The sequence below is a fragment of the Oculina patagonica genome, chromosome 1 (genome assembly GCF_052425735.1).
Source record: "Oculina patagonica isolate OP01 chromosome 1, crgOcupat, whole genome shotgun sequence".
NCBI classification, from domain to species: Eukaryota; Metazoa; Cnidaria; class Anthozoa; order Scleractinia; family Oculinidae; genus Oculina; species Oculina patagonica.
Window position 1 is genome coordinate 21,034,234 of NC_135758.1, and position 23,518 is coordinate 21,057,751.

Here is a 23,518-nt window from a genome sequence, read left to right on the forward strand (position 1 = left end):
AAAACGTGGCTATCCAATTTTAATGAATTCAAATATAATTTCATGTACCCATGTAACACGGAACAGCTCTCAGGAGCTGATGACCACTGTATAGCCTTTTACTCTGTTGTTTTTGAAGTGCCTTGAATATATCAAGATTAGTGCATAACCAGATATTTATTATAATGAGTTACACTGAAGAAAAAAAAGACTGCCTGAAGTTTGTCGGGAAATTACCCAGGCAATCAACCCAGTTCAACCCTTAAAAGTAGTCTAGTTAGCAAACATAAACTTTTTGTGTACATGCATTTGACTATGCACTATATATCTTTCTGTGTTGTTATCACTTTCAGGAAATCAATGCCCCTCTAGTCATCAGTGCCTTGAGGGATCTTGTGTTCCGTGGTCAAATACATGTAGTCAAACACCTTTCTGCAGAGACGGAACTAATAAACCGTCAATATGTGGTAAGTCATACTTACAACTGTAAATGGTTCTTCTCCGACTCATGTGAAACCGTTCATTTTTTACCCATTTTGCATCTCAAATCGAGGACGAGGGGAGAAATCCGCTTCCAGGGATCCCTTTTTCAATGTAAAACCAAGCCTACCAAACTTTGTTATGACCTGTCATTGTTTACGGAACGATTTGATTACAGCCACATTTTGGCAAGTTGGTTTTGCAGATTTGTAATGTTCTAGTAGTAACTCTTTTACATTTTAGATAACTTGAGTAGCGATATTATTTTATTACTTGTGATTGCTGTCGAGGCAGGTTGGCTGTTTGCCCTTTGTTTTTCCTCATTTTAGTCAAAGGAGCCTTCTAGAAACCAAGTCCATCACACTTGTTCCAAAATGGCGTCATCCACGTTGTCATCGAGGAACAATGTTACTGAAAATCTGAAAAAAAATGTTATATTCTATGTTTAAAAAAATCGGGGAAAATGAGCATTTTTATGTAAACCACGAGCACTTGTTAACAAAATTAGCATTATTTTATTATATTACTTTTTTGGGAAAAAAACAAGCACTGCTTTAAGCAGTTGATGCCTTTTTACGAGCACTATCGGTAAGAGCCTAAGCCCAGAGCTCCTGGCGTTAAGTTTGTTTCACCGAGACCAATAAAGTCACGCACAAGTATTTAAGCTTATGGTCGTTCTTTGCTCGTCCATTTTTTGCAGGATCTGGAAAGTGTCATCTCAACGATTTAGCGTGTATCTCGAAAAATTCCACTGCCCATACAAGATGTCGATCTTTCAGAGGTAAGATAAATCATTTCTATAAGAAGATTTAATGAAACGCTGTCAGGTCAAAAAAACCTTTTCCTTCTCCTCTAGCTGAATTTACATGTATCGGAATTTCACTCATCTGAAAAGATATGCTATTTCATGCTAAGGCAGACAATCATAGGCATGCGCAATGCGCGACTTCGAGAAGTTTACTAAAAGTATTAAGTCAAGTAAATATTGTACTGGACTCCAGGGTATAACTTCATAGTTAAGCAGAGATTCCAACATTGTCTTTGGTCGAAAGAGTCTGTTGTATCATCACGGTTCTTTTATAGTTCACGACCAGCAGCACGTCACTGCAATACAGTAGTTAGTAAATTGGAATGCGTTTAAATGGCTACCGTCAAGCATAATGCCTCGCCCTCTTTTTGTATTACAAAAATAATGGATCTTTGGGGAAGCGATAATTTATCAGATTGCATGTCGTGCTTTCAACGCCCAATATTTCTAGAAATTGAAAATGGTTTCTTTAAGTGATTTAAACGTCTCAATTTTGTCGTGATTTGACTGATATGTTCGTGTAACAACAACAACAGACAAATGAACGGACGCTCGCAAATGACAATGGTTGACGGTGTTCATTTAGGAACTGTACATTTTAAAATGATTGGATCTTACTTTGCTTAATTCATTTCTCTTTGATTGTCAAATAGGCCACTGCAGTTTCGAAAATGAAAATTGTGGACTGCAAGATGATAAGAACGCGACGTTCCATTGGACCCTGGGCTCAGGCCAGACACCAACAGAAAATACTGGACCGAGTGACGATCACACTTCGTTTAGTAAAGACGGTAAGAAAAGTATTCATACGAAATAAAATGCTAACCCCTTATCGGGAGACAATATTAGCTTTAGCATTACTGTCTATAAATTAAAGTATTGTGGGCGGTGGGTACTGCGGCAAAACCGATGTTCGAAAAGAGCAGCAATAAGCGATATATAAGCTAAAATGGAACAAAAAGCAAGAAAGTATAAAAATAAATTAATCCACAGCAGCAATAATACTGAGAAAGGAAGGCCTGGGTAAACTTGATTTCCATAGCTTTTCTGTTCGATTTCTCCGCATTTTTCCGTGTTTTTTTTTTTATTAATTTGCCTGCTTTCTTGTCGTGCTTCGGGTGATTTAAATCCGGCCTTTGAGCTCTTTTCTTCTCACGTTAAAATTTACAGTTGGCACGGATTTTTCTGATGAATTGAGAGCAATACCGAGAGATTCAAGTGACAATGGCTTGGCGGCCATGTTGGTGGAACAAACAAAAGAAGCCAGTTTAAAAATGCACTGTAAAGGCTGGTTCTCATATGATCGCCCGATCGTCTCTGTCGCTTCTGTCTTTTGCAAAGTCTGAGGTGATTGGAGCAAGCAAACTTTTTGAAGCGACAGAAGCGACAGAGACGATCGGGACGATCATATGAGAACCAGGCTTTAATGGCCACCAACATGGCTGCGATGAAGCTCCTCCTCGTTTTTTAAGCATCCATCAGTGTGTGGAACGCCATGAGTTCGACTGCCGTCGAGTGTTCGTTTTTTTTTTTTCGTCTCACGCTCGTGACAAAAAAAATGCATCTTTCTCAACTGAAGTCATCTTTGATTCCTAAAAAGTAATGTTGTTCTTTTGCAGCACACTATTATAATACGAGTCGCGGCCAAAGTTGCCAAAGAATGCGAAACTCTCTGCAGAGTACTCTTCTGTACATTACGTATACTGCAATAAGGTTCGTTTTTTGCAGGGATATATAAATTTATTGAAGCTTCTTCGCAAAGCCCTGAAGCCAAGGCGAGGTTGTTCAGCAGCTGGATGGAACCCAATGAAACAGTTTGTGTTCAGTTTTGGTATCACATGCACGGGTCAGATATCGGCAACCTGAGCATTTATCTGAAAACTGACCAATCACAGACTCTAGTCTGGAGGCTCTCGGGAGATCAAGGAAACCGCTGGAGATTTGGACAGACGCCTCTGAGAAGTCCGAGTTTGTATGGAGTAAGTTGCTTTACACTCGATTCTCCGATCAACTAGCTATAGGCTGTATATAATTATGAAACGGCAGCATTATATGAAAGCGAGTTAACAAACTACAAATTAAAGTAGCAATTTAGTTTGGCGAAGAACGTACAGTGTATTATTGTGTTATCCCAAAGAATACATCCCGTTGCATTTTAAAAAATGTTCTGTTACTGTGCTTTACATGGTTTGTATTCATTCATCAGTTTGTAATAGAAGGGACTGTTGGTGCTGGGAGTAAAGGTGACATTGCGCTGGATGATTTAACAATTCTAGATGGAACCTGTGAAATGATTACAAGACAGGGTAGGTCATTTGAATAATAGCCTTACTCTCTGAAATAATAATAATGTAACAATAGCAACCAATGAAGAAATATTATTGATTATATTGGCGAGTTGTGATCACACAAACATTGGATGGTAAGCCTATTATGGTAAAAGTCGTTTTCAATAACGGAAAACAACAGTGTGTTTTGGCAAAGCCTAGTACAAGTACATAAAGAGCTATGCCGTTTCGTTTGTTCCAGGTGAGAATCAAAGGCGCTTTGTTAGCCCACTCATGAATGAGAATACTAAATGTATTGGTGTAGAGCTATGAAATGATTCTGTCCTTTTGTGAGCGGCATGTTAGTATAGAAGTTGTTTGAAGGGAGATATGATCACGTTGGTTCCTTGTGTTTACAGCGGACGCGGGTAATCCATTCAAAAGCCTTCGTTATATAACTCTAATTTCTACCATAAAGTGTAAGCTTGCTTATGCGTTGTGTAGTGGTAATGCCACAGGGAGACCACAACAGTAAAAAAAATTAAATAAATGAAAGAATATTATTCACGTGGTTTCGTTCGTTTTCTGCGTTGTTTTTCTTTATGCGTAGTCGATAGACACGACAGCACTGTTGTCGTATGCTGAGCTGTCTTGTGCGCGAGCGGATTTCAGATATGCAAATTTTCTCTTTTCTTAATAATAATTGACAAGGGTGGCAACTCTTTCACCAAAAGATTTGAACACGCTTTACGAAATCGCTTTGAACTCTTTTCCTTCTCGCCTTTTTGCGACAAAAATCGACACAAAAGAATACTGGATAAATTTTGAATACGCTCACCTGTCTGTTTCCTGAAAAGAAGCGTTTACCAGAGAGAATTTGAGCTCCCTTTTAGATGTTTTCCTCGGTGTTTTTTTTCGTAATAGCTGCGGCCAGTTACCTTGGCACATTCGTCAGCGAATTACGCGCCATCAAGTGTGAATCAACTACGCTCCCTCCCTCGCAGAGATTTTTTGCGCGAACACTTCCTTTTCCCGCTCGGTTCAAAATTGTACACGATCGAACAAACAATCTATTTAATCGTTTGTTTTGTCCATTAGTAAAATAAATATATAAAAAATAAAAGCTTTGACCGTGTAGTTCTTAAGTTATTAGCCTCGAATGGTTCGCGCAAAAAATCTCTGCGAGGGAGGGAGCGTAGTTGATTCGCACTTGATGGCGCGTAAATCGCTGACGAATGTGCCAAGTTAACTGGCCGCAGCTATAACGAAAAAAAAACCCGAGGAAAACATCTAAAAGGGAGCTCAAACTCTCTCTGGAAAACGCTTCTTTTCAGGAAACAGACAGGTGAGCGTATTCAAAATTTATCCAGCATTCTTTTGTGTCGATTTTGGTCGCAAAAAGGCGAAAAAGAAAAGAGTTCAAAGCGATTTTGTAAAGCGTGTTCAAATCGTTTGGTGAAAGAGTTGCCACCCTTGTCAATTATTATTAAGAAAAGAGGAAATTTGCATATCTGAAATCCGCTCGCGCACAAGACAGCTCAGCATACGACAACAGTGCTGTCGTGTCTATCTACTACGCATAAAGAAAAACAACACAGAAAAAGGAACGAAACCACGTGAATAATATTCTTTTATTTATTTATTTATTTATTTATTTATTTTTTTTACTGTTGTGGTCTCCCTGTGGTAATGCGTTGGCCCTCCAGTCCAGCGGCCCGGGTTCGATTCTCAGCGGGGACGATTAATTTTTTTTTTTACGACAATCTATTTACAATAAAATACGACGTCTTTTTTTTCTTTCTCCTTTTTTTATGAATCTATTAGAGATGCAAATCAAGTACTATACAGTATATTATTAAAAGGCAACAAAATTCGTCAGTTTGGCGAGCTTTTTTACGATAAATTATTTACGTATCATGACTATCGATTATCATACAATACGCTTGGAACTATAAAACATTCAGAGACTGCTAAAATTGGACTTTATTCATACAATTGTCCTGAAATAAACCTTTTAATACCCAACACAGTCGCAGTCCACAGTTCGTGCCTGGAAAATCTAATAAATTCCATCAAAACACGGAATATCAGTTCAGTGCTTCGAAGATTTTCATATTTTCTCTAAGATTATTTCTTCTATTTGTCATGTGAAATTCTTAAGAGCTATAAATCGAGCCATTAAACTTTGAACCTACGGTATCGGTCAGCGGGTAAGAACAACACAAAGAAATCTATATGCTAATTTTCAACCCAAATGATTAGTTCGCCCAAGTGGCCGAGCGGTTAGAGGTTTGGTCTTCAAAACCATCGTTGATGTTAGGAGTCGCTGGTTCAAACCTCAGAAGTGTGAAACAAAAAGTTTCAAAAAAAAAAAAAACAAGGAAAATTAATTTATAATTTAATGCATAAATTATTATTCATAAATTAAAGTTAACAGCACATCGACCGACCGACCGAGTGAAAATTTGCATATCACTTTCCATAACCATACTCGTTTCATTACATTCACGAGTAAAAAGCTTAGCAGTTCGAATGCTTTCACGTCGGAATTAGGACTTGAGGCTATGTTGCTATAAAGATACCTCTCTACCTTACAACGCGGAGTAAACAATTTTTTGATAAATGAATATTCCGCATGCAAAATATATTTACCTTTTTTCAGATATTTGATATCTAAAAAAATATTTCTGCTTTCCTTGATTTTCTTATTTCCAGCAAGTCCAGACTGTGATTTTGAAGAGGGTATGTGCGATTGGGAGGCTCAAGAAGGATGGATCCTTGACAGACATGTAAAGGGATTTGAGAAATCAGGTGACATGGGCATTCTGTGCTGTACCACGTGACCCACTTTTATGTTGTGCCACTTATCTTAGTATTTGGGAGTCAAGTTGTTGTAATATATTCAAAGTATACACGCTGTTTTAATTTTCTTGCTTTTTTGTTTAATTTTTTTTAATAATGATGGCACAGCTTTGTGATGGAACAGAGATAAAAAAAATCCTTTTTCCAAGATGTTCTGATTGAAGAGACAGACTGACGGACTCAAAACTGTCTGCGAGTCATTCAGACAGCTAATCAGTAAGTCACACTGTCATTCAACGCGTCACTCCGACACTGAAACAGGCAAGTAAAGACCGGGCGGTATCAGGAAATCGTCGGGAACCCTTCGTTAGTATTAGAGTAAAGTTATTTCAAGTTGCTAACTGCCATAAACTCTGATAAGCGCTAAGCACAGGCATAAGCATAAGTGTATAAGAAGAACGAACGGACTCATTCTTGTGATGCTGCCTGCACTAGGAATAAGAAAAAGGAATATGAACAGGTACATGCACACAATAAGAATACACAAAAAACATATTTGTTTCTTCCTCTTGTGCTTATTCGTATGCTTATGCTTATTCCTAATGAGGACAGCATAAGAAAAATAAGCGTATTCGTTCTTTTTATGCGCTTATCAGTTGTGCTTCAGTGTTTATGTCGAATGAAAGCCAGCCTTTACTGCTACAATTGTTTTTCAGGTGGAATCGTTGCTTCTCTTCCTGTGAGAGCCTCTGACATGCCTTCTTCCCTCTCTTCTCCTGTCATCAACACCCATGCTTACGAGTGGAAGTGCTTACGTTTCTGGTATTTCATTGGCAGTAACCTTGGCCATGACTGGCATACTGCATCGTTAATGGTGTTACTAAGGCAATTGCCTTCAAATCAAACTACGTTGCTTTTCTTTGTGGACTAATTGACGAATAAGGCGCAGTATACACAAATACCTTTACCAAGCAATTACACCAATGCACAGGTATTTATTTAGCTAGTGTTGGGCGCACTTCAATTGCAATAGAGCACGAGCTTAGAATCCCTTGTGTATCTTGCATATACCCCTTTCTTATTTTTTAAAACTGCCAGAATCATTAATTTCATAATTCTCACTTTGTATTGACGAATTTATTATCAATTAGCCTCTGAACCCATTAATGCAATTCGTGTAATAAAGTCCACAAAGTGTAGATGACAAACTCAATCTTTATTTTAGCTTGCACTTACAGTACTATATGTATTTTTACGTTACACGATACAGATTGATTTTGTTGGTTGGAGCAAATCCTCTGTTGGATCATTTATAGCCATTGATGACGTTTCCTTCTCCAGTGAACCTTGTCAACAAATTCCATGGAAACCAATTGAAGGTGAGAATAACACTATGGATTTCGATACATAGCGAAATTTATTCCATGAATACCCGAATCTTAATTTCCCTTAATAACTGGTTAACTTAAATCTTTGTAAATTTTCGGTATCTCTTAGTTGCCGATTCTGTGTACTTTCTTCACCTGTCCGCTTGAAAACGCTTTAATATTGCGAGCAGAATCATCTTGGTTAGAACCGCAGTCAAAATGAGATGACCATCCTGTCTTGTCCAGTATAGTGAAGAAATTATTCAACATGACACGAGCGTGGGACAAAGAAAAAAATTCTGAGTACCCGACGGGAATCGAACCCATGGCCTCCCAGATACCGGTTGGGCGCTCTAACCAACTGAGCTACGAGAGACTCGCTGTTGAGCTGGGCCAATTACTAGGTTGATATGTGACACGCGTCCTGCATACTCCCCGTCGGGGACTCAGATTTTTTCTTTGTCCCACGCTCGTGTCATGTTAAATAATTTCTTCACTATTTATCACCGAGCTTGAAATCTACCATCTTTATTATTTACTACACATTTGATGATTTCGACATTGCTGATCCTAGCAGTATGCAGGACGCGTGTCACATATCAACGCTTGTGCAAGTTTTACAAACGAACAAATTGTCCATTAGACAAAAATATATGAAAATCAAAAACTTTCACCGTCTATTTATTGAGATGTTAGCCTCAACAGGTCAAATATAAGGTATCTTTGACCACTTTGGTTGTTGCTATGGCAACGAATTTTGACGTCACGGTGACTTAAATTTGGCATTGGTTAAACCTGTACAAAGTTGTACTAAAAGTTTAACCTCAACATTATTAGTGTAGCTGTAATAGAATGCAAAAGATAAGAATATATAAACCATTACGAGCACCTTAACGTGTCGTGTCTATCGGTTCCACGTGATCATTAGAATGCCAGGGAGCTCTCGGCATGGAAAATGGCGTAATCTCGGACGGACAAATCAGTGCTAAATCACAATGGGATGTCAATCATTCCGCTATCCAGAGCAGAATTAACTTTAAAGGAGCTGGAGGGATAAGAGGAGCTTGGTCAGCTGCCAGCAATAGTCGGAATCAATGGCTCCAGATTGATCTGGGTAGTCAATACACTAAAGTCACACGTGTAGCCACCCAAGGAAGAGGTGATTACCCTCAGTGGGTAACCAAGTACAAACTCGAATTCAGTAATGATGGAGTGAACTTTCAGTACTACAGGGGACAAGGAAAAGTCATAGACAAGGTACAATAGACTTAATACCTCAAAACGGTGATTGACGTTTCTTCGATTCGCTTTATTTTTCATAAAATTGTCCGAGAAAGCAGTTTCATTTTCACTAAGTTCATATGGTAGAGGTTTTAGACAGATAATATCCGACCTTAACATTGCTCTAATTTTTGCTCAGTTTCAATTTCATTTGAAACTGCTGAGACTTTCTTTACGTAATCTACGCGGCAGTAGTTTTATATAATTACTTTCCTGCGTTAGCATTACCATTATGAAGGCTACTTTAGGGAACGATTTTTGGTCTTAAAAATGCAGGATTTTACTGGAAACACAGACAAGGATACTGTTGTTTATCACGAGCTAAACCCACCAATCAGAGCACGTTACATCCGTTTTCGACCAGAGGCTTGGCATGAACACATTTCAATGAGGGTGGAGCTGTATGGATGCCGAGAAGGTACATGGAGGAGGTTTCTTTTAAATCTGGACAATCCTTTTAGGACTCCTTGCACGCTAACTATACGATTCTCTTGTAAACATTTTAAAAAGTTACATTGTCTTACCGTAGATTGAGAGAAAATCAAATGGTATTTTGTTGAGAAATTTATCAGATTTCTTGTCATTTGGCTGATCTCTTTTTTTATTTAAGAACTGCACACGTATAGTCATGATGAAATAGGGCCCAAGTATAAGTCACAAAGCAAATAAAATGGCTAAATTACGCAATTCTTTCATTCATGCGCAATTACGTGTTGCAAAACGGATTTGTCAAAACCAAGCACATTTTTTCGTTAACCATAAATAAGAATTTCTTACAAATAGTTTTTAAAGGATTTCAGTGCTGCATTAGAATTTGTTGGAAAGATCATTGCGCTTCTTAGTAATGGTACATTAACTTTGTCATAACCAAGCACTTTTTTTCCGTTAACTGTAAATAAGAATTTCTTACAAATAGTTTTTAAAGGATTTCAGTGCTGCATCAGAATTCTGTTGGAAAGATCATTGCGCTCCTTAGTAATGGTACATTAACTTTTTATTTCCGTCGATTCCAAAATGACAATTAGAATGTCAAGAAGCTATGGGGATGAAAAACGGCGCCATTTTTGACGGACAAATTACTGCCTCTTCGCAATACGATGCTAATCATGCCGCCATCCAAGGCAGACTGGACTTTCGAGAAATTTTAAAGAGAGCGGGATCTTGGTCAGCTGCCAGAAATGACCTCCGCCAATGGCTCCAGATTTATCTGGGTAGTCAGTACACTAAAGTGACAGGTGTAGCAACGCAAGGAAGAAATGATGCCGCCCAGTGGGTAACTAGTTACCAACTGCAGTACAGTAACGATGGAAAGAACTTCCAGTACTACAGGGAACAAGAACAAATTACAGACAAGGTGAAACAGACTAAATCTTAAATTTTTTTTAGCTACATGGTGAAAACTTTAAATTAAAAAAAAAAAAAACACTAGTCTGACTGTTCGAGACAGTTTTAAACTATTTGCTTACTATCTCGAGTGATACTATATTAATTTATGTGAGACAGCTTAGTTAGGTTCGAAAGTTTAAGCAATAATGTTCTCTAATGGTTGCTTGCGATTTTGCCATTTATTTAATTTAGACATTTGCTGGAAACTCGGATCAGGACACGGTTGTCTATCATAGCCTTTACCCACCAATCACAGCTCGCTACATACGCTTTCGGCCAGAAGCTTGGTATAATCACACATCAATGAGGGTGGAGCTGTATAGTTGTCAGGAAGGTAATGCAGGAGGTACGTTGTTGTTTTTGTTTGTCGTCTGTCGTTGTTGGAATAATAGAAGTCAACTTTCAGTAGCTCGTTGTTGCATGACTTACTTCTTTCTCCTCTAGATTTTCAAGCGGCTCTCGGCTTGGAAAACGGTGCAATCCCTGACGCACAAATTACTGCTTCTTCCCAGTACGATGTCAACCATGCCGCCACTCAGGGCAGACTTAACTTTAAAGCCATTCCATGGTCAGCGGGGTGCTGGTCAGCTGGCAGCAATGACCTCCATCAATGGCTTCAGGTTGATCTGAGTAGCCAGTACACCAAAGTGACACGTGTAGCAACCCAAGGAAGAAATGATTACGACCAGTGGGTAACCAAGTATAAACTGCAGTACAGTAACGATGGAGCGAGTTTCCAGTATTATAGGAAACAAAGACAAACTGGAGATAAGGTGAAATAGCCTTCAACATCTGGAAAGTTTATCACCTTCGTCTTTGCACCTTTTAAGTATTCTTCTAAAGAGAAGGCTTCGTCTGCAACAGTTTCAAACAAGACGTTCCACAATAAAAGGAATGGCATATCCCACATTTCACTCCTTTCGGGAGCAAAATACAAATTTGTATTCTTGTATTGATTCTGTGTTGTAAAGTCTAGCGTCCTGTAAAGTGAACACGGTTCAAACTTTCATGAAACCAAAAGATAACAAAAAATTGAATTAAAAACAATAATTGTTACTGTTTTAACATGCCGTTTTTAGCAAAAATGAAATACCTTTTACTGGTAGCTGTCGTAGGAAATGCTCAGTTTATTTGTAAAGTTTTTTTTTAGTGGGATCATAAATTACGGTTTTTGCAAATTAGGAATATTTAAGGTGATAAATAGAGCTGCCTACTAAAACCATAGTTTATCTCTTTTGCCCCTGGCGAGGTCCTGCGAGACTCGTTTTTAAAATGGGAAAATATGGATGTAAAATTTGAGCAGAACGGCCTGAAAACGATGTAGATCTCTAATTTCCTGTCTAACTGGTTTAGGATTTTACTGGTAACACAGACCGAAATACTGCTGTCTTTCATGAACTAAACCCACCAATCAGAGCACGTTACATCCGTTTTCGACCAGAGGCTTGGTATAAACACGTATCGATGAGAGTGGAGCTATATGGCTGTCGAGGTTAGTAGGAAGTTTTCCATTTGTAAAAAAAAAAAAAAAAAAAAAAAAAAAAAAAGTCATTAATACAGGCATGAAAGAGATTCTAAAAAATTAAACTTCCTCTCGGCCATTCAATGGTGAAAATTATCACAACTGGAAAGAAAAACGAAGCTGAGTAGGGGGGGGGGGGGGGGGTGTTGCGGCATCAACTTTGCGTTCTATTGCCCTCAACTACATCAAACCTAAAGTTTCAACATCACTAAAAGTAAAGTTGTCATCGATCAGTTAATTGAATAATTGAAGAACGGAGATGATAAAAAAAGGGATCACGGGTGTTTTTGTTTTGTTTTTAATTTAATTTTTATCAGACCTGAAGCCTAAACGTAATAAACAGTGTGACTTGGTCAGTGTAAAGTATGTTTATTATATAAATTTCCTTTATTTTTCATATTTTTGCGTTTTTGCTTATTATGCTACTTAAACTATGCTAATTTTATTCTTGAACGTTGAAATTCGGAACGGCCGAAAAACAATTTCAGCGTGTATTTATATAATGAAAATCCTTTACTGTTTTATAAGCACTTTTGAAAAATGAACGTAACTCCTACTCATCAGTCAGCTAGCGTGCCGTACCTACAAAATGATGGTCCTTAAAATTAATATAACTTTAATGTATTGATCTCTATAAACCATTAGAATGCCAACAAGCCTTCGGCATGGAAAACGGTGCAATCTCTGAAGGTCAAATCAGTGCCTCGTCACAACTGGATGTGAATCATTCCGCTATCCAGGGAAGACTAAATTGTGAAGCAGGATCTTGGACAGCTGCCAGAAATGACCTCCATCAATGGCTCCAGATTGATCTGGGTAGTCAGTACACTAAAGTGACACGTGTAGCAACCCAAGGAAGAAGTGATGCTGCCCAGTGGGTAACCAGGTACAAACTGCAGTACAGTAAGGATGGAGTGAACTTCCAGTATTTCAGGGAACAAGGACAACCCATAGATAAGGTGAACAAGATTTAAAACATTTATTAGATTTTGCATTACATTTTAACTCAGTCTTTATGGAAGGCGGTGGTATTTGTAAATTTAAAACAACAAAAATAACAGCATTTTATTAATTAAAGTATGCATATAACTTGAGTTAATTGTGGCGGGTTGCTACACACCGAATGTGAGGTGTATGTAACGAGAGAACATTTTAATTGATTCATGCCTGAAACTAAACATAAATATCTCATTGATTAAGGTTTTTACTGGAAACACAGACCAGACCGTGGTTGTTTACCAAGAACTTAACCCACCAATCAGAGCACGATACATGCGTTTTCGACCAGAAGCTTGGCATGAACACATCTCAATGAGAGTGGAGCTGTATGGCTGTCAAGGTATTGTAGGAGCTAACGTTTCGAAGGTCATTTTAGAACCTTAACAATTTGTCCTACTGGCTTGGTGTCAACAAATTCTATTAAGTGTTAAAAATGGAATCCAAAGCGTTGCTTACTTAACTCAACAGCCAAAGATTTAATATTCATTCCTGATGATGACTTCGGATTTAATTAATTTATATAATTAGAGATTTCGGATTCATGAGCGTCTACCTGTACACGAAATAATTTTTTGGTTCATTGATGAATCAGAACACAGATGCTTGCATGGTGACCAAACATTTTGTTTTTTAGTTGTGTCATGCAGCCATAGGAATCAAATATCTTGGTTTGGCAAACCTTCGCACAACGAACTGTCACTGAAATTTAGTAACGAATCCAGAAACCCTGCAATGTACGGTATTAAAAAAAACGTATTTGAATTCACAAGGATATATAAATCGAAATATCATGCAACAAGTTTATCATCACAGATCACATGTCGTTTCTTGTCGGTGCTAATTACGCTGGCGAGACCATGAGAAATTTGCAAGTGCGAATTGATGAACACTCAAACCCTATTCATAACACTCATAATGATATGCGAAGTTGAAATACACTTAATAATGGGTATTTCAGGGCTAGTTGAGCAGTCTCACGTGCGATTACGTAACTGCCGATGATTAATTCAGGTTTGGCGCGAAAATAATTCATTCTAGCTCAGTTTTCAGCGGAGCCAGAAGAGGTGAACTCTTTCTTCGTATTGATACGACCCACGCGATTTTCCTTGTTCAATTTCGTTATGGCTGAAGGACAACCTGCAGAACCTGAAGTTCAGCTACTCAATGATCCTGTGGAACCAGTCGGAAATCCGCCAGTTGGCCAAAATGCGGAAACGGGAATGAGAACGCGGCTCAACCTCAAGAGCTGAGGTAGTTGTTTTATCGTTATTTTTCACTTCGTATATACTTTTTTCTTCGTATCTCTTATCGTTTTTGTTATTTGTTATCGAAACTGCTGGAGAGGTTGTCGATTTGCGTGGCTATTGTGAATACGGTCCGTCTATTTACTAGGGGAACCCGTGGACTCGCTTATTTGTATTTCCTTCGACTTGTGTGGTCGTTGGATGGTTACAAATGGTAGAAGTGAGGTAGCCGATTTATTTCGCGGTGGCTATTAGTGAACTAGCGGTCGGCGTCTAGCTTAGCTAGGAGAACGCCGTGGACTCGCTTATTTGTATTTCCTTCGACTTTGTGGTCGTTGGATGTTTACAAATGGTACAAGCGAGGTAGCCGATTTATTTCGGCGGTGGCTAGTTAGTGAACTAGCGGTCGGCGTCTAGCTTAGCTAGGAGAACGCCGTGGACTCGCTTATTTGTATTTCCTTCGACTTGTGTGGTCGTTGGATGTTTACAAATGGTACAAGCGAGGTAGCCGATTTATTTCGGCGGTGGCTAGTTGGTGAACTAGCGGTCGGCGTCTAGCTTAGCTAGGAGAACGCCGTGGACTCGCTTATTTGTATTTCCTTCGGCTTATGTTGTCGTTGGATGGTTACAAATGGTAGAAGTGAGTTGGCCGATTTATTTCGGCGGTGGCTAGTTAGTGAACTAGCGGTCGGCGTCTAGCTTAGCTAGGAGAACGCCGTGGACTCGCTTATTTGTATTTCCTTCGACTTTTGTGGTCGTTGGATGTTTACAAATGGTAGAAGTGAGTTGGCCGATTTATTTCGGCGGTGGCTAGTTGGTGAACTAGCGGTCGGGACTCGCTTATTTGTATTATTTCCTTCGATTAATGTAGTCGTTGGATGTTTACAAATTGTAGAAGCGAGGTGGCCGGTTTATTTCGGCGGTGGCTAGTTGGTGAACTAGCGGTCGGCGTCTAGTTTAACTAGGGGAACGCTGCGAGCTCGCTTATTTGTATGACTTCCTTCGGCTGGTATGGCCGTTGGATGTTACAAACGACAAGCGATTTATTCGGTGGGGCTGGTGGTGAACTAGCGGTCGGCGTCTAGTTGGACTAGGGAAACGCTGCGAGCTTGCTTTATTTGTGTTATGGTAATAATGCTTAGTGCTTTACACATCAAGGTGTGAGATGATTTAGAGTCTCTTTGTCTCTCTACAGAGATTGCGTGAGGAGGTTAGACAATTAAAGCAATCAGTGGAGTTGGTTACCAATGCGTCACCCGAAAGTCTCGTAGAACGGATTTTGTCCTATGCGGCCCGCCCGCTGTCAGAATTTAACAAGTATGAAGTTCTGGAGATGCTGGAGTCCCTGCATAACAAAGCCGCTGACGGCAACCATGATAAGAAGAAGTACTACCGGCTCGTCTATCAGACGGCAAGGGAGAAGGTGGATTCGCCGAAAGACCACTTCAAGGATCTTGTTATGCGCCTGTTAGGAGATAAGGACCATGAGAAGGTCCTAGACATTGTATGTAAAGTAGAGAAATCAAATCGTAAGAAATCTCGGCCGGAGAGGGAGGATAGAAGTGCCGGTGTGGCACGTTCCTCACGTTCTTTCAACAACATACGATGTTATTATTGTAATAGGCGGGGTCATATTAAGGCTAACTGCCCTGATAGGAAGCCCGGTCATAGCAAACCGTCTTTCAAATCGGACAAGTAGATTGTGTCAAATCCCACCAGTGTGATAAAGGTTCTAGACACCTTGGCATGGTTGTGTGTGTAATAATGTTTCTCTTGGCAATAATAAACAAGCCTTTTGAGTGTGTTGAAATCAATATAGTGTATGTTTTTCTCTGTCTGTCTTGTCAACATAGTTTTAACGTCTTTGAAAAAGGGGTATCCTTGATTCAAGGGCCCTCCAGCCTCGCTGGTCAAAGCTGTTATCTCTCTGCTGACTTTTGACGGGGGTGGTCCTTTAAATCATGATGGTCCTAGACTTCGTGCAAATAAGCTTCTCATTGCCCTTTCTCTAGGGAAACATGTGGTGTTGGGAAAAATCTGAGTCTTTGGACCTTCGACTTCAGGAGTTACAAGACATGGAAACTGAAATTCCAATATCCTGGGTTGATTGTTTCGGGAACCCCGTCGGGGTCGGTGGAAAGATGACAGCCTGTGACCATGATAGATTACAGAGAATACAGATGGGAGAGCTAATTGCTGATATTTCAGAGTTGTTGTTCCGTGATCCAAATTGCTTTCGAGCTGGGGAGTTGCATAATCATTTCGAGTATTGGCAGTACATCGCACAGGAGAGCCCTTCTCCGCGGCAAGCACAGATTCTCGGATGGATAAGGGACAAAGTCTCGATTCGGCCGTTTTTCAAGCACTTTAAAGGTAGCTTTAAAGGAGAATCGTACGATTCAAGCGAGCCTCCCATGAAGGTGTTTAAGAACAATGCATCCTGCAAGCCCTTTGTGTCATTTGTGGAGGACACTCTCGTTGCGCGGTTGAAATCAGGAGCCATTTCATTGTTGGGAAAAGTGGTGTGGTCGACCCTCCGTTTATCGTTCTTCCCCTCACGGTTGAGCCAACAAAGCCAAGACTATGTCATGATGCGCGCTATCTTAATTTATGGATGCGCGATATGCCTTTCTCTTTGGACAGGCTGATAGATTTACCGCGTTACGTGAGCAAGGACACCTACCAAAGGTCCTAGATGATAAATCTGGCTATGACCACATTCTTCTCTCTGAAGACAGCCGGACGTATTTTGGGATTCAATGGGGCGGGTGGTATTTTACTTATAATACCCTCCCTTTTGGGTGGAAGATTTCCCCGTTTGTTTACCATACTACTGGTCTGTTGGCTAGTAATTTCTTTAGAGCTTCTGGAATCCCCTGTTCGCTCTACATTGATGATCGCCATAATGGCGAACTGCAGGTGGCACTCGATAAGGGTGAATATGCTACCTTGAACACCGCTAATGATCGTCATCTGGCGGCGGCTAGGTCAGCAATATTCCTTGTTGCCTACCATCTTGTTAGGCTGGGCTATTTCCTTGGCTTGCAGAAGTCAATATTGTTTCCAAGTAAAGTGGTCCCCTATCTTGGTTTCTTAGCGGATTCCTCTCGGGAGGTGTTCTGCTTGAAGCCAGAAAAGAAAGAGAAATTTCTGCAACTTGTCCGTGAAATACTCAAGAATTCCAAGGTTACAGTGAAAACCCTGCAGCGCCTGGTTGGGAAATGTGTTTCGTTTAGTTTGGCAGTACCTGCAGCCCAGTTGTTTACAAGGCAGATGAATGCTGCCATTGCCGGTGGCCAACGTACTCCCCATAGGCTAATAGCCCTTAAAGGGGAGCTGCGTGAGGAGATCTCTCATTGGTTGTTTTTGGAGGGCTGGGACGATCCAGTGACATGGCGGGATAGCGTCATGTTCGCGTGTCTATTGCTACTGATGCCTCTCTCACAGGCTGGGGTGCTATTTTGTTAACCCCTCATCGTGAAGAAATATCTGATTATTGGACCGACGAGCAGTTCGCTTGGGGGATCGCTGCGAAGGAAGCCACTGCGGTCGACAAGGCGTTAATAGCTTTCAGAGACAAATTGCTCAACGCTAGAGTCGATGCTCTTGTTGACAATAAGGCCGTTGTCGAGGCTTGGAACAACCAGGGAGGTAGAAGTTTGGAACTCAATATGGCATTGAAACAGCTTTTCTTCACAACGTCGAGGCTTAATTTATCTCTGCACATGTCGTACATTCCAACTGGACAGAATCCTGCTGATGCTCCATCTAGGCGCCTGTCTCACTCAGATAGTAAATTGTCGGATGACTTGTGGCAGGTCGTTCAGAGGGAGTTTGGTGGCAGAGAAGGCCACTCTTGTGACCTTATGGCTTTGGATTCGAATGCTATGAAGGACGCGCATGGAACCCACTTCCTCATTTTACGCCAATCCACTCTCCTGGATCGTCTGGTGTAAACCTCTTCGCGCAAGATCTTGTTTCCAACAGAGTGCTTATGACTAGACCGTATGTTTTTCCTCCTATGGCCTTAACGGGACCTGTCTTAAGGTTTCTGCAGAATTATAGACAGTCGTGCACTGTGGTGGTGCTTGACGTGTTTCCTAAAAAGTATTGGTGGCCTATTCTTGTAAACAAAGCTTTTAAGAGTAAACGCCTGGCTGTACGGGGCGATGGCAACGCTCTCTTGGTCCCGTCCAGAAAGGGGTGGTTACCTCACAAGGGCATTCCTGGAGATTGTGGGCTTTTGCTGTATGTTTTTAGGTGCGTTTTGACATACATTTTAACATGTTGGGTTGCCAGTGTGTGGTGTATGATACGCTATTTCTCTTCTTGTTTGTAGGAGCTTCCAGTCATGGCAAAGCTGTTTGTTCAGTCAGTCAAATGCCCAACGTGTGGTCACGCTAATGACTTTGATTTCCGTTTTTGTCAGCGATGTGGTTACAAGAGAAAGCTTATGACAACGCCTATTAAGGATCGCTCTGATGTTATAGTTAACCTGGATGAAATTGAAGCGAGACTGCAACAGTTACTTAATTATGACCAGGCAACCAGTTACAAAAAGCAAAAAGACTCTCTTCAGAGGGAACTTGAGGCTTTTCTTAGGGCGCTGCCGGGTTTTGTTACCCTGGCGACTGTGACTCCTAGGGACTTGTGCCGTTTTCTAATCTTTAAAGACAAGCATGGCAAAACACAAGTACACCGCAATAGTTGTGAATTCTTGGGTCAGCGTGGTAGACACTCATGTGGCTGCCCTCTGAGATTGTCTTATAAGACTGTAGACTCATACATAGGAAAGTTAAGATCGATCTTCCATTCGATTGGTCGGGATGGGGAGTGGGATAAGCGACTGGGTCTTGGTAACCCAGCTTCTGATAAACTGGTGAAAGACTACCTTCGTCTTGTCACAGCAGAGCAGTTGCAGGCCCGTGTTACCCCAAAACAAGCCACGCCTTTCTTTGTGGATAAATTGACACAGTTATCGAAGTATCTTGGAGGCGAGTTGGCAGGGGCAAAGACGAAACTTGATCGTTTTATTATTGCACGTGACCAGGCGTACTTTAAGTTGGCGTTCTTTAGTGGGGACCGCCCAGGGGACCTCGGCCAGGTTAAAGTTCGGAAATTCTTCGTTTTCCAAATGACGATGGGCTTTTGTTTAATCATGTCTGGGGTAAGACTTTGCGAGATGGTGACAGTAATGTTTTTGGTGTCCGTAGAAACCCCCAGTCAGTCATCTGCCCTGTGAAGGGCATTGAACAATATGTGGAGGTAGCGAGAGAACTAGGCGTTGATTTGACAAGGGGATATCTGTTTCGTCCGACAACCTCTAATAACGCTGTCCAGGACTCTCCATTTAGCTCTTCAGCAGCGGATGCGCGTCTTAAGGTATATCTTAAGCAGATGAAAGCTGATGATGGTGAGACATCATGGCTTCCGATCGGGTTGTGCGATAACGTTGGCCCTCACAGGGGCGGATCTATCTGAGATTATGGAGCACGTGGGTTGGGCCAGAAGGCATACCGCTTTATATTACCTTCAGTTGGCCAAAGTGCTGAACCATGATGGTGCGTCAGGACGCCTTGCTATGCCTTCTGCTGAGAATGTGGTGACTCCTTGGCAAGATGTGAATCAGCTAAAACGTTTTGTTTGCGCTTTTCCAGCTAGTGAGCAAAGGAAACGCCCAGCAGAATGAGAATACATTGGGGTTTGGCGCGGATTTGTGTTTAGAGTGTTGTTTGTAATGAATAAACTTTTGCGCCATCGTTTCTTTCCTGGAAGATGTTGTTACAGAGGTACACAACAGTCTAGTTGACTTTTTTATTGCAAAATGTGTAGGTGTGTTTCACTGTACTTAGAACTTTAAAGTTATGTATTGAGAGATTTGAGGATTGAGAATTGGGGAAAGTTGTAAGAGATTGAATGCCGCTCTGCGGCAATTATCGACTATTAAAGAGACAGTGAAGGCTGTGGGCGCTGATCAATCATTTTTTCCCACACCTTATTACAACTGAGCATGAATATGAATGTTGCTGAATAGAATACTATTCATAACACTCATAATGATATGCGAAGTTGAAATACACTTAATAATGGGTATTTCAGGGCTAGTTGAGCAGTCTCACGTGCGATTACGTAACTGCCGATGATTAATTCAGGTTTGGCGCGAAAATAATTCATTCTAGCTCAGTTTTCAGCGGAGCCACGAAGAGGTGAACGGCCCACCCTCCCGCCCAAAAATCGCGTGGGTCGTATCTTGAACACGTCCTAAGCCAAGCTGTTCCAGCTTGGCTTAATCCGCTGATCAATCATTTTTTCCCACACCTTATTACAACTGAGCATGAATATGAATGTTGCTGAATAGAATACTTTTTATAACTCTGAACATGCCCGACATCTCTGCGAAATCACCATCTCATTGTTCCAACTGGCAAATTCTTTGTACAACTCAATCTATTTAACATGCTCAGGATCGTTGAAGGCCTAATGATCCAACATTGACATCCGAGTCTGAATAAACAAGTTTATTCTTTTTTTCTTGTCTCAAATTTCTTTCCATCATGCATTACCTGAGATAAATACAGTACATGTGCAAACGGTCATTTAGTTTTGCTCTGATGATTACTCGATTTAAGTCGAAAACGTTCGGGGGTTTTCCCTTTTAAAGTTGTAATCATGTTTTAGCCTTGTAAAAATTTATTTTCAAACCAATTTAGATGACCGTCCATGTGACGTATCACTAGAGTGGTGTGGATGGAAAAGCGTGCGTGGTTGGAAAAGAATAAGATACAACGAGCTTGGCCAGGATGGTGGTGATAATGATGAGGATGACGAAGATGCTAAAGGCGGTGTTGATAGCTCTGATGGTAGAGGTAAGTCTCTTATTGGTCTTTGTCAAAATTCAGGAGTGATGATTTGTGATCGACTGGGGAAAATTACAAATTGCTTAGTGTAAGTTTTATTTCTGTCCAGAGCAACACATTGTCATAGAAGTTTTCTCTTTTCCGTAAAACTGTCCTTTTATTTTTTACAGTATTTTCAGTTTACATTTCAGTTGCCAATACATCCGATCTGCTTTGTCGTTTTAGGAACCTTTGAACCAGATGACTACGAGCTTCTCCTTCCCGACAACGATCTTGGCTACGTGTCATTTTCTGATATTTCTCCCCTTCATCTGGGTTTTGCTATGTGTTTCTGGTTGAAGACCGCGAACAGTGGCTTCTTTATTGAATACAAAGTCGCGACAGAACAAAATGAATCATTGGTGCTGGGGATCTATTGTCGTAACAACACTGTCAGAATTCAACTCGGAAACAAAACAAGGTATGGATAATTTTTTCTATGTTTTTTTTTTTTTTAATGACGTAAACAATTACGGAAGTTCTTACGAGGAGGCAATGATAAGTGGATTTATGAAATGAATATATGAAATTCATATATTTGTACTGCGGACATACATTTTAAGCAAATGAAAGATCATCGGAGAAATATACTCGACTTTAGTAGATTTATTGTCGATGTTAGAAATCATAATGTGTCTTTGATAACATTATTTTACAGTTTTGTGCTTAGTGATCAAGCCTTTGACCAGATTCGATGGAAAGAGTTGCCTTTGTTGTGAAACAAACCTATAGCTTCGTTTTAAATGTAAATTATCCTAGTTGCTAATCTCTATCATCATTAAGTCAACCCAAACCTCGCTTTCATACAGAGGCTCGGTTACATTTCAAAGTACTGTAAAATGGTCTGTTGTGCTTGTAATTGCAAAAAGTAAGTGAAATAGCTATTATTGGGAAAATTGGGTCATGTACTTCTAGATAACGATATTCAGGGCCTCGAAAGACTAGCGAGTTGGTTGTTGACAGCTATAGCAACTAAAGGTGATGGCAAGAGCATTTTAACCACTTGTGGCCAAAGTTAACGAAAATGTAATTTTTGTGAGATGGCATGTTTTAACAGTTAAAACTGTTAAAAATTAGGCTCGGTCCCCGCCGCTCTCTCGAGTCCGCTCACTGTTCCTCCCCAAAAAGAGACGTTTTTGTACTTAATTTCTCGCACTTGCAAACAACTGTATTTATTTCAGCGACGCCGCGGTGGGTGTGGCTGATGACACATGGCACCACGTGTGCTTATCGTGGAAAGCTGACAGCGAGTTGCTGGCGATTTTCAAAGACGGGGAAAGAAATAGAGTTTTGTCTAGTTCACAAAATTTGGATATAGAAGGTATTGTTACACAAAACTATAAATGTTGTACTTTGTACAAGTAAGAGAAAGGCTAGCTGTATGTTCCTTTTGTTAGAGGCCTTAAGCATCGGTGTGAGGATTATTGCATCCTTTTATTTCACGTCGTTTTTTTTTTTTTTTATTTTTCTACCTCGTGGAATTTTTTGTGTGGGATGTTCAGTAATGTCAACTTATCAAAGCATTGTTGAATAAGAGTTCCTTTCTAAAATTTGGAGTCTAAGGATGAAACAGACTTTTTGGCAGTGAATAGTCCCATCATTGATAGAGATTACGGTCTAAACTAACCTTAATCTTATGTGTCTCCTAAGGTAGACGAACCATGACAATTGGTGTTAGAGCCACAAACAAAAGCATGCCAGTTGTTCCTGCTAAACTAAGTGGCTTCAATATATGGAGTAACGCACTCTCACAGGAGGAGATAATGCGCATGTCACATGGATGTGGTAGCGAAGCAGGAGACGTGAAGGCCTGGGAAACAGTTAGAAAAGAGTTGGAGAAGGAAGTGACAGTGAAATGGTTTCGAACTTGCAACGATAGAAAAGGCAAGTTGGCAACAACAACAACAACAAAAAAATAAGTGTCGAGTGGATAAGACATTTATAGTGCCTGTCATGAATATTTTGAATTGGCAAAGGGGGGCAAAATAACTTCTTACTGTGTTGGCAGGTAAGCGAAAAAATATAAATATATAAACTGACAATCAACAATTATTCGATGAGGATGAGCATGATAACGCAAAACCGAATGCAATGATTGTTCTATAAAACAGTTATAAAGGTAGAACGTTAACATATTTCACAGAGCAGCAACGAGGTTTTGCAATGAAGCTTTCCGGCGTACGCAAATTGCGGCCGTGTGATTTTAAGAAAGGATTTCAAGTGTCCGAAAAGTGAAAAAAAAATCGCACTGAAAATGTCGATAACAATTCAAAAGTTATGTAGTAGGGTTTTATGAAAATGTCATGGAGTCTTGATGCAGACTCGCCATCTCTGTCAAACTGCCGACTAGATTGTCTAAATGTTGCCATTATATATTTAACCGCTGATCGAACATTGCAAACCATGCATGGATGAATGACCATCAAATTGATTTCAAAAATGCAAGATATGAGGGGTCATCGACAAAGGAGACTATCGCGTGCGAAA

The 23,518-nt window shown here is 40.3% G+C and overlaps 1 protein-coding gene across 1 annotated transcript in view; it reads left to right on the forward strand.

Annotated features, from left to right (window-relative positions):
- LOC144632740 (uncharacterized) overlaps window positions 1-23,518 on the forward strand; it is a 61,720-nt gene that overhangs the window by 21,645 nt on the left and 16,557 nt on the right. Inside the window, 20 exon segments of the mRNA XM_078491495.1 lie at window positions 333-446; window positions 1,160-1,240; window positions 1,921-2,058; window positions 2,996-3,246; window positions 3,474-3,573; window positions 6,250-6,345; window positions 7,053-7,327; window positions 7,607-7,715; window positions 8,632-8,960; window positions 9,261-9,402; window positions 10,010-10,338; window positions 10,563-10,716; window positions 10,815-11,143; window positions 11,724-11,862; window positions 12,538-12,851; window positions 13,093-13,231; window positions 20,846-21,001; window positions 21,218-21,452; window positions 22,213-22,352; window positions 22,682-22,915. Of these exon segments, the coding sequence (XP_078347621.1) occupies window positions 333-446; window positions 1,160-1,240; window positions 1,921-2,058; window positions 2,996-3,246; window positions 3,474-3,573; window positions 6,250-6,345; window positions 7,053-7,327; window positions 7,607-7,715; window positions 8,632-8,960; window positions 9,261-9,402; window positions 10,010-10,338; window positions 10,563-10,716; window positions 10,815-11,143; window positions 11,724-11,862; window positions 12,538-12,851; window positions 13,093-13,231; window positions 20,846-21,001; window positions 21,218-21,452; window positions 22,213-22,352; window positions 22,682-22,915 (3,804 nt within the window).